This window comes from Sapajus apella, unplaced genomic scaffold, assembly GCF_009761245.1.
Source record: "Sapajus apella isolate SASKATOON/1434 unplaced genomic scaffold, GSC_monkey_1.0 scaffold12, whole genome shotgun sequence".
NCBI classification, from domain to species: Eukaryota; Metazoa; Chordata; class Mammalia; order Primates; family Cebidae; genus Sapajus; species Sapajus apella.
The window spans coordinates 27,564,879-27,579,014 of record NW_022436952.1 but is presented as its reverse complement, the minus strand read 5'-3'; the positions used below and the strand labels follow the sequence as shown (position 1 = coordinate 27,579,014).

At 38.1% G+C, this 14,136-nt stretch overlaps 1 protein-coding gene across 4 annotated transcripts in view; it reads left to right on the top strand.

Annotated features, from left to right (window-relative positions):
* Nucleotides 1–14,136, top strand: part of TRIM37 (tripartite motif containing 37) — a 108,481-nt gene that overhangs the window by 23,524 nt on the left and 70,821 nt on the right. For all 4 annotated transcript variants that reach the window (XM_032280683.1, XM_032280684.1, XM_032280681.1 and 1 more), the window contains exons 8-9: nt 1,013–1,080; nt 12,650–12,774. In XM_032280683.1, coding sequence (XP_032136574.1) covers nt 1,013–1,080; nt 12,650–12,774 — 193 coding nt within the window. The remainder of the gene's footprint in view (nt 1–1,012; nt 1,081–12,649; nt 12,775–14,136) is intronic.

Below are 14,136 nucleotides of genomic sequence, written 5' to 3'. Positions count from 1 at the left end.
ATATCAATATATAATGTGTGTATGTGTGTGTGTGTGTGTGTATATATATATATAAAGCACTTTCTATAATTTTTGTAATGGGGTATGTGTGTGTATATATATTATATGTATTATATACATATATGTGTATATTATATGTGTGTATATATGTATATTGTATATTTGTGTATATTCTATATATTATATATGTATATTTTACATATAAATTTTTTTTTTTTTTTTTTTTGAGACACGGTCTCTGTTGCCCAGGCTGGAGTGCAGTAGCATGGTCAAGGGTCATTGCATGACTGCATGCAGTCTTGACTTCCTGAGCTCAAGCCACCCTCGTGCCTCAGCCTCTTGAGCAACTGGGACCGCAGGCATGCACCACCACTCCTGGCTAATTTTTAAATTTTTTTTATAAAGACAATATTGCCATGTTGCCCAGGCTGGTCTCAAATACCTAGGCTCAAGTTATCTTCTTACTTTGGCCTCCCAAAGTGCAGGGATTACAAGCATGAGCCACTGCCCCCAGCCAGTAATAATAATTTATCGTTTTCTATCTCCAACTTTTTGAGACTGTTCACCTCTCTGGGCTGATATTTAACATAAAAATCTGGCCCACTTTGTATTCTCTTTGAAGCTACGGTTAAATTTGGTAAAAAATTATTTCGGAATAGCTGACTGAATGAAATTCTTGTTATTGCGTCTTCCCAAGGGAATATGAAAATCTAGAAAAGTAAATTTTTTGCTTAAAGTATATTGTCATTGCACATTTCATTTCTTAGATGATTTTAATCTAAACGATATCTCGTCTAAAACTAATTAGAATTGGTTCTGAAGTTCTCTTTTCAAGGCTACTGTAATATTAAATTCAACCTCTTAAAGTTATATGTGAATTTTTATGGTAGCTGTAATGAATATTTGCTTACTTGAAGTGGATTTCTTGTTATTGAATATGTTCATTGGAAGTTAATTTTATTCTTAAACCAATAATGAGTCCACGTGTTTATGATTCACTGTTTTTAAACAGGTCAGAAGACTTCTCTAACCCAAGAAACAGAACTTTTGGAATCCTTACTTCAGGAGGTGGAGCACCAGGTGATGAAATATTAAATGTAATGAAATAGTCTTTATCCTTTTTTCTGTGTATACTGTAAAAGTTGTTGTTGTTGTTTTTGACAGATTATCTGTATAAAATTAAAAGATCTGTCAATCTTTGTGCTATAATCGAGATTTTTATGAAATAGGAATCTGCTGATTCTTCTCAAGTTTTTCCTTCATTTTTGGGAACTACACTAGTAGAACTACATTCTGCTTTGTAAGAATAGAGTTCTTTCCATAGAAATCTGAATGTATAAAAAGTTAATATCTCCCCACACTGTCTTAAGTGGTGGCTTTGAGATATTATTACCAGTTACTTTATACATAGTGAATATTATGCTAAAATTTATCATTTTTATTTGTGGAGGAAATATTAAGTCCTAAATAGCAGGCATTGTTCTAGATATTGGGGATACAGCAGTGAACAAAATGGTGAAATTCTGTCTTCATAGAGTTTATATTTTAGTTTAGGGTAGGTGAATATGAAGCATATAGTAAATGAGTAAATAAAATATATAGTGTTATACAAATATTTGATATATTCACTTGTCTGGAATTTGCTTTTTGTAATCTCTCTCTATGCCTTATACACAGCTGTTTCCTGAGATTTTTATCTTAAGCATTCTGGGGATTCCTTTCACATCTTTCTTGTGTTCAATTCCACGTTTCCTGATTTCTATGGCTTCCACTCTCTTGGTTTACTTGTTTTGTTTTAATATTCCACTTCCCTCAGTAGCTTTCCAGGAAGGGTAATCAGAACATACTTTTCTTGAACTGCATGTCTGAAAATATTTTTATTTTATCTTTGTACTTGATTGACAATTTGGCTGGTAGGATTCAGTACATAAATATTTACTAAATACTGTTATTTTTCTTATCCTCATTATTTTTTCCATTTCCTTTTTACACACACACAGTGTATTTTTTTGAGACAGAGTCTTGCTCTGTTACTAGACTGCAGCGCAGTGGCATGATTTTGGCTCACTGTAAACTCTGCCTCCCGGGTTCAAGCGATTCTCCTGCCTCAGCCTCAGCCTCTTGAGTAGCTGGGCCTGCAGGTACACACCACCACATCCAGCTAATTTTTGTATTTTTGGTGGAGACATGGTTTCACCATGTTGGCCATGACACTCTCAGTTTCTTGACCTTGTGATCTGTCCATCTTGGCCTCCCAAAGTGCTGGGATTACAGGTGTGCACCACCACCTTGTGGAAATGAGGTCTCACTGTGTTACCCAGGATGGTTTTTAACTCCTGAGCTCAAGCAATCCTCCTGCCTTGGCCTCTCAAAAGTGCTAGGATTATAGGCGTGAGCCACCATGCCTGGCCCATTATACCCATTTTTAATTGTATATGTTGTTTCCATAGTCAAGAGACTTTATCTCCTCCAGAGAATAAACTAGCAGCCTTCTGCTGGAGTGATGGGATAATTTTAGACCACCTTTGATGGGATAGGAGTGGGGAATCTGAGTATTTATGTGTTGTGGTTTTTTTTTGAAACAGCTTTATTGATGTATACTTGACATAAAATAAACTGCCTGTATTTAAAGTATACAATTTGGTAAGTTTTGATGCCAGAGAAACCCTCACCACAGTGAAGGTATAAACATATGCATTATCCCCAAAAGTTTCCTTGTGCTTCTTTGTGCTGTCTTCTCACACCCTTCCCTCTCTAGGCAACTGTCAATCTGCTTTCTGTCATTATAGATATATTTGCATTTTTTAGAGTTTTATAGAAATCGAATTATATACTGGTATACTCATTTCTTTTTTCATGCAGCAAAATTATTTGAGATTTACATTGCTGTGTGTATCAATAATTCTTTCCCTTTTGTTGCTGAATAGTAGTAGTCCATTGTGTGTGTGTGTGTGTGTATCTCCCATGATTTGTTTATCCATTCAGCTTCTTATGGCCATTTGAATTGACCATAAACCAAAAAATCCAGTTTTTGGTACAGATAATAAAGTTGCTGTAAACGTTCATATACAAAGCTTTACATGAACATACATTTCTTTTTCTCTTGAGTTCACATAAGAAGGAATGGCTGAGTCAGATGGTAGATGTATCATTAACTTTTTAAGTAACTGCCAACAGTTTTCTGATATAATTACATTATTTAATTTTCCTACCAGTAGTGTGTATTGAGTATCAGTTCCTCTACGTCCTTTTCGACACATAGTGTTGTGTTTTTCCTTTTAGCCATTCAAATAAGAATATCTAATCCTGGGTTTAATTTGTATTTGCCATATGACTAATAATGTTGAGCTTTTCTTTTTTTTTTTTCCTGAGACAGGTTCTTGCTCTGTTTCCCAGGCTGGAGTGCAGTGGTGCAGTCACAACTTGCTGCAGCCTCAACCTCCTGGGCTCAAGCAGTTCTCCTGCCTCAGCCTGTTAAGTAACTGGGATTATAGCTGTGTGCCACCACACCTGGCTAATTTGATTTTGTTTTTGTTTTTGGTAGAAATGGGGTTTTCTCAATTTGCCTAGGGTGGTCTCGAATTCCTGGGCTCAAGTCATCTGCCCACCTTGGCCTCCCAAAGTGCTGAGATTACAGGCATGAGCAACCACACATCTTTTCTGGAACTTATTTGCCATTCATATATCTTGTTTGTTAAGGTGTCTCTTCTAGTCTTTCACAGATTTTATGGGATTTATTCAGTATTTCAGATATTTTTATGCTGTAGTAAGGTTTTTTGTTTTTTGAAGCAGAGCCATAGTCTGTCACCTAGGCTGGAGTGCAGTGGCATGATCTTGGCTCACTGCAACCTCTGCCTCCCAGATTCAAGTGATCCTCCTGCCTCAGCCTGCCTAGTAGCTGGGACTACAGGTGTGTACCACTACACCTGGCTAATTTTTGTTTTTTGGTAGAGATGGGAAGATGGGTCTGTTTTCAAACTCCTGACCTCAACTCTTGATTGTGCAGTGGCGCAATCTCAAGTGATCTTTCCTCTTCCTCTTCAGCTTCCAAAAGTGCTGGAATTACAGGTGTGAGCCACTTTGCCTCACCTTTTTTTTTTTCCCCCAAGACAGAGTCTCGTTCCATTGCCCAAGCTGAAGTGTAGTGGCATGATCATGGCTCACTGCAACCTCTGCCTCCTGGGCTCAAACGATTCTCATGCCTCAGCCTCTCTCGAGTAGCTGGAATTACAAGTGTGCGCCACCACAGCCAGCTAATGTTTGTATTAGTAGAAATGGCATTAACACCATGTTGGCCAGGCTGGTCTCGAGCCTCTGACCTCAGGTGATCCACCTGCCTCAGCTTCCCAAAGTGCTGGGATTAGAGGTGTGAGCCACCGTGCCCAGCCTGTAGTAAGATTTCTGATTACCCATGGCTGTATAGCTGATTTTTATGTATTGATACACTTTAAATATATGTAGTTTCTTTTATTTTACCATTTGTGGTAAGTGCTCCCCATACAAGAATACCATTTATTATCTTTTATAGTGTTTTTCTTTTTCTTTTTCATTTTTTTTGAGATGGAGTTTTGCTCTTGTTGCCCAGGCTGGAGTGCAGTGGCGCAATCTTGGTTCCCTACAATCGTCTTCTGGGTTCAAGCGATTCTCCTGCCTCAGGCTCCTGAGTAGCTGGGGCTAAAGGCACCCACCCCACCTGGCCAATTTTTGTATTTTTAGTAGAGACGGGGTTTCACCGTGTTGGCCAGGATGGTCTCTATCTCCTGATCTTACCATGATCCACCCGCCTTGGGCTCCCAGAGTGCTAGGATTATAGGCATGAGCCACTGCACCGTGCCTATAATGTATTTTTAAAGTACACCTAGCTATATAGTATAGCCCTACTGCTTCTAGGCTGCAAACCTGCATGGCATGCTACTGTACTGAATACTGTAGGCAGCTATAATACAATGGTAAATATTTGTGTATCTAAATCTAAACATACCTAAACAGAAAAGGCACGGTAAAAATACATTATTTTTATAATTTTTTACTTTTTGTGGGTACACAGTATATATTTATGGAATACATGAGATATTTTGATACAGGCATGCAATGCATAATAATTACTAAGGCCAAGCCAGATGGGTGGATCACGAGGTCAAGCGATCGAGACCAGCCTGGCTAAAATGGTGAAACCCTGTCTCTACTATTCATTTTTAAAATACAAAAATTAGCTGGGCTTGATGGTACGTGTCTATAATCCTAGCTACTTTGGAGGCTGAGGCAGAAGTATCTCTTAAACCTGGGAGGTAGAGGTTGCAGTGAGCTGAGATCCCACTACTGCTCTCCAGCCTGGGCAACAAAGCCAAACTCTGTCTCAAAAATAGAGCAAATGGGATATTCATCACCCCAAACAATTATCCTTTGTGTTAAAATAATCCGGTTATACCCTTTTAGTTATTTTTAAATATAAAATTAAATTATTATTGATTATAGTCACCCTTTCAAATACTACATCTTATTCATTTCTATTTTTTTGTACCCAATAAACATCCTTATTGCCTCCCCAGCCTCTACTGCCCTTTCCAAAATACGTTATTTTGAAAATCATTTTCATTAAAAAAAATTTCTACTATTTTTATAGTTTTATTTCTGTTTTTTCTTCCCAATGTAATGTTGGATATTTTCTTCATTTTTCTTGATCAACCATGCTAGGATATCTCCTATTGAACTCATATTTTCTTTACTTTTCTTTTCTTTTCTTTTCTTTTTTTTTTTTTTTTTTGAGATGGAGTCCCAATCTGTCATTCAGGCTGGAGTACAGTGGCATGATCTTGGCTCACTGCAACCTGCATCTTCCAAGTTCAAGCGATTCTCCTGCCTCAGCCTCCCGAGTAGCTGGCATGACAGGCATATGCCACCACACCTGGCTAATTTTTGTATTTTTAGTGGAGACAGGGTTTCACCATGTTGGCCAGGCTGGTCTGGAACTCCTGACCTCAGCTGATCTGCCCACCTCGTCCTCCCAAGGTGCTGAGATTACAGGCATCAGCCACTGCACCTGGCCTCAACTCAAATTCTAAGATCCAATATTGGTTATGTTGTTCTTTTCAACTATTTCATGATACTCCCTTTTGTTAATTTTATCACTATCTTCATCATTTCTCCCCCTTTTATACACTGTGATCCATTTTCTGGCTTCTGTAGTTGAAGATTTAATTTGTTTATTCTAATCTTTTTTATTTTTATTTTATTTTATTTTATTTTTGAGATGGAGTCTCTTGCCCAGGCTGGAGTGCAATGGTGCAATCTTGGTTTTTGGCAACCTCTGCTCCTGGGTTCAAGTAATTCTCCTGCCTCAGCCTCCCAAGTAGCTGGGATTACAGGCACTCATGCATGCCTGGCTAATTTTTGTATTTTTAGTAGAGACAGGGGTTTCGGCATGTTGGCCAGGGTTGTCTCAAATGATCTGCCTCTCTTGGCCTCCCAAAGTGTTGGGATTACATGTGTGAGCCACCACGCCCAGCCTATATTTTTATTTTTCAGCTTTTGACATGTGGATTTTCTTTTTAAAATAATTGCATTTTAGACTAAAAGTTTATTTCTGAATACGGCATGGCTATTTCTGGTATTTTAATAATTTATACTTTCATTTGTGATTTCCTCTTTTAAGAATTATGCAGATATTTAGGCCGGGCACGGTGGCTCACACCTATAATCCCAGCACTTTGGGAGGCTGAGGCTGGTGGATCACGAGGTCCGAAGTTCAAGACCAGACTGGCCAACATGGTGAAACCCTGTCTCTACTATAAAATACAAAAATTAGCTGGGCATGGTGGCTCATGCCTGTAATCCCAGCTACTTGGGAGGTGAGGTAGGAGAATTGCTTGAACTGGGTTCCAGCAGGCAGAGGTTGCAGTGAGCTGAGAGTATGCCACTGCATTCCAGCCTGGGCTACAGATCAAGACTCAATCTCAAAAAAAAAAAAAAAAAAAGAATTATGTAGATATTTAACTGTTGTAAAAGTATATTTGTATACACTGATTTCTCAAACTTTATTTTTGATGTCTTAATAGATTAGAAAAGGAACAAAATAGGAAAAGAAAACAGAACTGAAAACAGATGGGACAAATAGAAAATGAATAGTAAGATGGGAGACCCAAACTTCACCATATCAGTAAGCACATTAAATATAAAGGTTCGTTTTTTTTTTTTTTTTTTGAGACAGGGTCTTGCTCTGTCACCCAGGCTGGAGTGCAGTGTTGTAGTCGTGGCTCACTGCAACCTCCACCTCCTGGGTTCAAGTGATTCTCCTACCTCAACCTCCCTAGTAGCTGGGATTACAGATGTGTGCCACCATGTCTGGTTTTTGTTGTTGTTGGTGGTGGTGGTGGTGTTGATAGAGATGGGTTTTCATCATGTTGCCCTGGGCTTAAGTGATCTGCCTACCTTGGCCTCCCAAAGTACTGGAATTGCAGGCATGAGCCACCGGGCCTGGCCTAAATGTAAAGATTCTGAACATCCCAATTAGAATCAAAGACTGTCAGTCTGACTTAAAAACAAAACTAGACTCAATTATATGCTGCCTACATGACATGCATTTCAAATATTTTAATACAAATACACTAAAAATGGAGAAAATAAGATATTGCATGGTAACACTAATTAAAAGAAAGCTGAAATGGCTTTTTTCTTCTTTTTTTTCTTTTATTTTGAGACAGGGTCTCGCTTTGTCACCCAGGCTAAAGTGCAGTGACATGAAAAAGGCTCACTGCAGCTTTGAACTCCTGAGCTCAAGTTATTCTCCTTCCTCAGCTTCCTGAGTAGCTGGGACCACAGACATGCACCATTATACTTGGGTAATTTTTAAGTCTTTTGTAGTGACAAGATCTGGCCATGTTAGATAGGCCTGGCTAATTTTTAAGTTTTTTGTAGAGACAAGGTCTCACTGTGATGCCCAGGCTGGTCTCAAACTCCTGGGCTCAAGCAACCCTGCCACCTTGGCTTCCCAAAGTGCTGGAATTAGGGGCATGAGCCACCATACCCAGCCTGAAATAGCTTTTTGATACCAAAGTAGATTTCAGAGCAAACAATATTCCGGTGATTTAAAAAGGTAATTTCACAGTGCTAATGGGGATGTTGAATCAAGAGGATGTTTAACAGTCCCGGATGTTTATGTTTCTAGTAGTATAGCTTCAAAATATGTTAATAAAAACCTGATACAGGTGCTAAAAGAAATAGACAAATCGAAAATTATAGTAAAAAATTTGAACACCGCCCCCTTTTTTTTTTTTGTTAAAGAAAAAGAAAAAAAAAATGAAGGAGAGGAAGAAAAAGGAAGAGGGAGAGAAAACAGGAGTATTGCTTTATTGTCCAGGCTAGAATGGAGTCTAAAAATGGGTATTGAAAACCTCTTTTATGCCAGTAATTGTGCTTAATAATGGAGACAGGAAGAAATGAGGGAAGAAAATAACAAGCAGCCAACCAGTATTTCCTTTAAACCTGTGAAATGAAAAAAAAAATAAAAATAAAAAAAATAGAAAAGGCCGGGCGCGGTGGCTCAAGCCTGTAATCCCAGCACTTTGGGAGGCCGAGGTGGGTGGATCACGAGGTCAAGAGATCGAGACCATCCTGGTCAACATGGTGAAACCCCGTCTCTACTAAAAATACAGAAACATTAGCTGGGCATGGTGGTGTGTGCCTGTAATCCCAGCTACTCAGGAGGCTGAGGCAGGAGAATTGCCTGAACCCGGGAGGCGGAGGTTGCGGTGAGCCGAGATCGCGCCATTGCACTGCAGCCTGGGTAACGAGCGAAACTCCGTCTCAAAAAAATAAATAAATAAATTAAAAACTTGTGAAATGCTATATAATTATTGAGGACTGATTTACTTCACTTTTAGAGTAGGTGTGATGTACTGATAAGAGTGTATATTTTGTGTATTCGAAGTGGAGAGTTCTATAAATGTTTATTAAGCTTAGTTGTCCTGGATCTGAGTTCAAGTCCTGGATAACCTTATTAATTTTCTGTCTCGTTGATCTGTCTAATATTGATGTTCTCCCACTATTACTATGTGGGAGTCTAAGTGTCTTTATAAGTTTTATGTATCTGGGTACTCCTGTATTGGGTGCATATATGTTTAAGATGGTTATCCCTTCTTGTTGCATTGATCCTTTTACCATTATGTAATGTCCTTCTTTGCCTCTTTTGATCTTTGTTGCTTTAAAGTCCATTTTATCAGAGGTGATTATTGCAATTCCTGCTATTTATTTATTTATTTATTTTTGCTCTCCATTTGGTTGGTAAATTTTTCTCCATCCCTTTGTTTTGAGTCTGTGTATCCTTGCATGTGAGATGGGTCTGGATGTAGCATATTGATGGGTTTTGGCTGTGTCTTTTGATTGGGGGATTTAGTCGATTTAAATTTAAGATTAATAATGATATTTGTGAGTTTAATACTGCCATTTGATGCTAGCTGGCTGTTTTGCCCATTAGTTGATGTAAATTCTTCATTATGTTGATGCTCTTTACTTTTTGTTATATTTTTGGAAAGGCTGATACTGGTTGTTCACCCCTTTAATTTTCCTCAGTATCTGTGGGTCATTGGCTCCAGGATCTTCATGGATACCAAAATGCACAGATACTCTAGTCCCTTATATGAAATGGCAAATATAACCTGTACACATCTCCCATGTACAGACATGTGCCAAATCACGACCTTTTGGTCAGTAACAGACTACATATGTGACAGTGGTCCCATAAGATTATAATGGAGCTGAAATATTTCTTTTGCCTAGTAGAGATATCTAGTGACATCATAGCCATTGTAATGTAGAAGCACAAAGCATTAATCATGTGTTTGTGGCGATGCTGGTGTAAAAAAAAATTCTGGGCCGCTTGTTGTACAAAAGTATAACACATATTATACGTAGCATATAATACTTGATAAGGATAGTAAACAGCTGTGCTACTGGTTTATGTATTTACTGTACCATACTTTTATTCATCATTCTAGAGTATATTCTAGAGTTTACCTGTACTTATTTTTAAAAAGTTGACTATATTTTAGAAGAAGGCATTGTTATCATTGTAGATCCATATATGCTTATACCCCTGAAGACCTTTCAATGGGACAAGATGTGAAGGTGGGAGATGGTGATATTGATGATCCTGACCATGTGTAGGCCTAGGCTGTTGTCTTAGTTTTTAACAAACAGTATTGAGGTTGGGTGAATGCCTGTAGTCCCAGCTACTCAGGTAGCTGAGGCAGGAGAATTGCCTCAGTCCAGGAATTCAAGGCTGCAGTGTGCTGTGATTGTACCTGTGAATAGCCACTGCACTGCAGCCTGGGCAGCGTAGCAAGACTTGTCTGTTTAAAAAAGTAAAGAAATATGCCAGGCGTGGTGGCTCACGCCTGTAATTGCAGCACTTTTGGAGGCGAAGGTGAGTGGATCACTTGAGTGAGTTCAAGACCAGCCTGGCCAACATGGTGAAACCCTGTATCTACTGAAAATACAAAACTTAGCTGGGGATGGTGGTGCATGGCTGTAGTCCCAGCTGCTCAAGAGGCCAAGGTGTGAAAATCACTTGGACCTGGGAGGCAGAGGCTGCTGTGAGCTGAGATTGTGTCACTGCACTCCAGCCTAGGCGACACAGCAAGACCCTGTCTCAAAAAAAAAGTGAAATAATATTAACTGAAAAATGTAGGCTACATGGTGATATAGCCCGATGGTGTTTATGTAAAGTTTGAAAACATTCAAAACATTGTTTATGGATGTATATACACATATAATAATTGTAGAAACACAAGTATGGTGATGATAAACTTTTGTTGGAGGGAGCTTTTGGAAGAAATGGTGTCAAGGAAGGATATACACAGTAAGCATTCAATTAATATAAATTAAAATTTTTTGTATTATGTGTATATATATATGTACATATACAGAGTGATTTTTATCATACTTTAAAAATTATAAGCAAACAGTATTTAAATAACATTAGACCATTTTAAGTAAATTATTCAAAAAACCTTAATGTCTTAGGCAATGCCTGATACGTAATAATATGAATGATAAAATATGCAGCTGCTTGTTTTCTGCCGTTACCACTTACCATTATGTCATTGGTTGATGCAGTAGCTCGATTCTTAGTAACCCAAGGATACATTTTGGTATATATCATATGATATATGATACTTTTTTTTTTTTTTTTTTTTTTTTTTGAGATGGGTTCTCACCCTGTCGCCCAGGCCGGAGTGTAGTGGCGTGATCTTGGCTCACTGCAACCTCCACCTCCTGGGGGGTTTAAGCAATTCTTGTACCTCAGCCTCCTGAGTAGCTGGGACTACAGGCATGCGCCACCATGCCCAGCTAATTTTGTATTTTTAATAGAGATGAGGTTTTACCACATTGGCCAGGCTGGTCTTGAACTCCACCTCAAGTGATCCACCTGCCTTGGCCTCTCAAAGTCCTGGGATTACAGGCGTAAGCCACTGTGCCCAGACATGATACATTATTTTTGGTGAGCCATAAGCAACTGTTATTTAAAAGATATAAACACAACTGTAGGTAGGTTTTATGAATATCATTAATATGGCATTTGATAGTACATTAGTTTGCTAGGCCTGTCATAACAAAATACCACTGACAGTGAGACTTAAAACAATAGAAATTTGTTTTCTCATGATTCTAGGGGCTGGAAGTCTTAAGATTCAGGTGTTGGCAGGTTTAGTTTCTTCTGAGGTCTTTCTTCTTGGCCTGTAGATGACTGCCTTCTTACTGTGTCCTCATATGGACTTTTCTGGGTGAATATGCAGCCCTAGAGTCTCTTGATCTTAATAAGGACACCAGTCATGTTAGATTAAGGCCCTACCCCAATGGCCTCATTTTAACCTAATCATCTCTTTAAAGATTATCTCCAAATAGGCTGAGGTCCTGGAGGTTGAGCCTGCAGCATATAAATTATGATGGAAAGGGGGCACAAAATTAAGCACATAACAGATAGTTTGCAAATCTTCTTCACTGTAGCTTCATAATCCTTATAACAAACTTCACAAAGTAAGCAGTGGTGGATTATTATTCTAGTTTGTTATGTAAACAGACTCAGAGTTATGTAATTAGTCAATGGCAGAAGTGGAACTTAAAACTGGTTTTCTTGAAGAAAAAATTGGTAGTCTTGTTTTTGTCTACCATGATTATGTTAGTGAAGTTAGATTTATTACTTTTTCCCAAAGTAGTATTTCCCAAATTAGTATTGAGTAATGGGGTGTGTGTCTATGTGTACATGGGTGTGTGTGTATACATTCTGTATTCTGTTACCTAGAATACAATCTGAGAAATGATTGCTTTTAAAAGCTTTCAACTTAGAGGTTTGTTTATTAATACATTCATAAGAACTTCACTGTATCAGCCTGAAAATATATTTGTACTTGCTTAAAACCTCACTTACCCTAAAATGTAAGAAGAGAAAAATGCATTAAGTATACTTATTCAGTGACTTTACTGTTAGAATATTATAGAAATAAACCTAGATTTTTTTAATAGATTCTTAATTCTCAGGCTCACTTTTTTTTTCTCATTTTTTTTTCCAGTTTATAATCAGAATAATTTGTAAATTTTGAGGTTGTAATGAACAGTAATTTTGTTTGTTCAGATAATTTTTTTCCTCACACAGTTGCGGTCTTGTAGTAAGAGTGAGTTGATATCTAAGAGCTCAGAGATCCTTATGATGTTTCAGCAAGTTCATCGGAAGCCCATGGCATCTTTTGTTACCACTCCTGTTCCACCAGACTTTACCAGGTATGATACAGTTTTTAATTTCATTTTCATTTGAAATTTATGTGCAAATGCATATACTTGTTTCAAAAGAATGTAATTGTTTTTATGCCATTTCTCTCTCTCTTTTATTTTATAGGTAGGGTCTCACTTGTTGCCCAGGCTCGTCTCAAACTCCTGGACTCAAGTGATCTTCCCATCTTGGCCTCCCAAATTACTAGGGATCATAGGCATGAGCCACCACATTTGGCCACTTCATAACTTTTTAATGTCTTGTTTATAATGGAGTGGTCTGGTGAGCACTATTTTATACGTTCAAATCTAGTCCTCCTGAAAAGTCTCACCGACTGACTCATACTTTGATTGTTAAGAGAAAATAATGAACTAGGAATCTTTTTTTTTTTTCTGCAAGAGCTCCGTCTTCCATAGTGTAGAAAAAAATAATTGATGACATTAGCTTTTTCAGTGTACCTTTTGAAGTAAATTATATCTCCTAACACAAAACCCAGAAACCAATGAAATGTCAAAAGAATTTGAAGGTGACGCCATGTTATCTCCAGATCCTAAAAGAGAGAGAGAGGAAATAATTTTGGCAAAAAGTATCCTAGTTTTCACCTTGGGCTAAACCTTAGAATTTTTCTGAACAGTGTATTCCTTCAAGCATGTTTGTAATTCTGTAGTGTTAGACTGGTGGTTTCTGACTAGATGTTGGAGTCACTTGGGATTTGACTGAAAGTTAATCAGTTCATACCATATCCCAGGCCATTTGAAAGAAAATCTTTGTGTGTATATTAGTCTACTTAGGCTACCGTAACAAAATGCCACATACGAGGTGCCTTAAGCAACAGAAACATATTTTCTCACAGTTCAAGAGGCAAGAATTCCAAGATCTAGGTGTCAGAAAATTTGCGTTTTTCCTCTCAGCTTGCAGACAGCTTCCTTCTTTCTGTGTCCTCACCATACATTTTCTCTGTTCTTGTTTGGAGAGAGATCAGTCTCTGGTGTCTCTTTTTTTTTATGGGGACATAAGCCTTATTGTATTAGACCCACCCTTATGAACTCATTTAGCCTTAATTATCTTCCTGAAGGCCCTGTCTATAGACACAGTCACGCTGGGGGTTAGGGCTTTAACGTAGGAATTTTCGGAGACACAATTCAGCCTATGACATTGGGTTCAGATGGGCATTTTCAGTTCTTCTTAAATCTCCTTAGCTTATTCTGAGATGAGGGTTGAAGCTACCGTTACAGAAATATCCTGATATGACAGACTTTATCTTCTAGAGATGACTTAGATGGAATACTATTAAGTTTTCCTGGCATGGTGAGGGCTGTGGTACGTTTAGAAAACAGCCTTTGTTATAAAAATGTTTATTTTGTGCTGCCTTT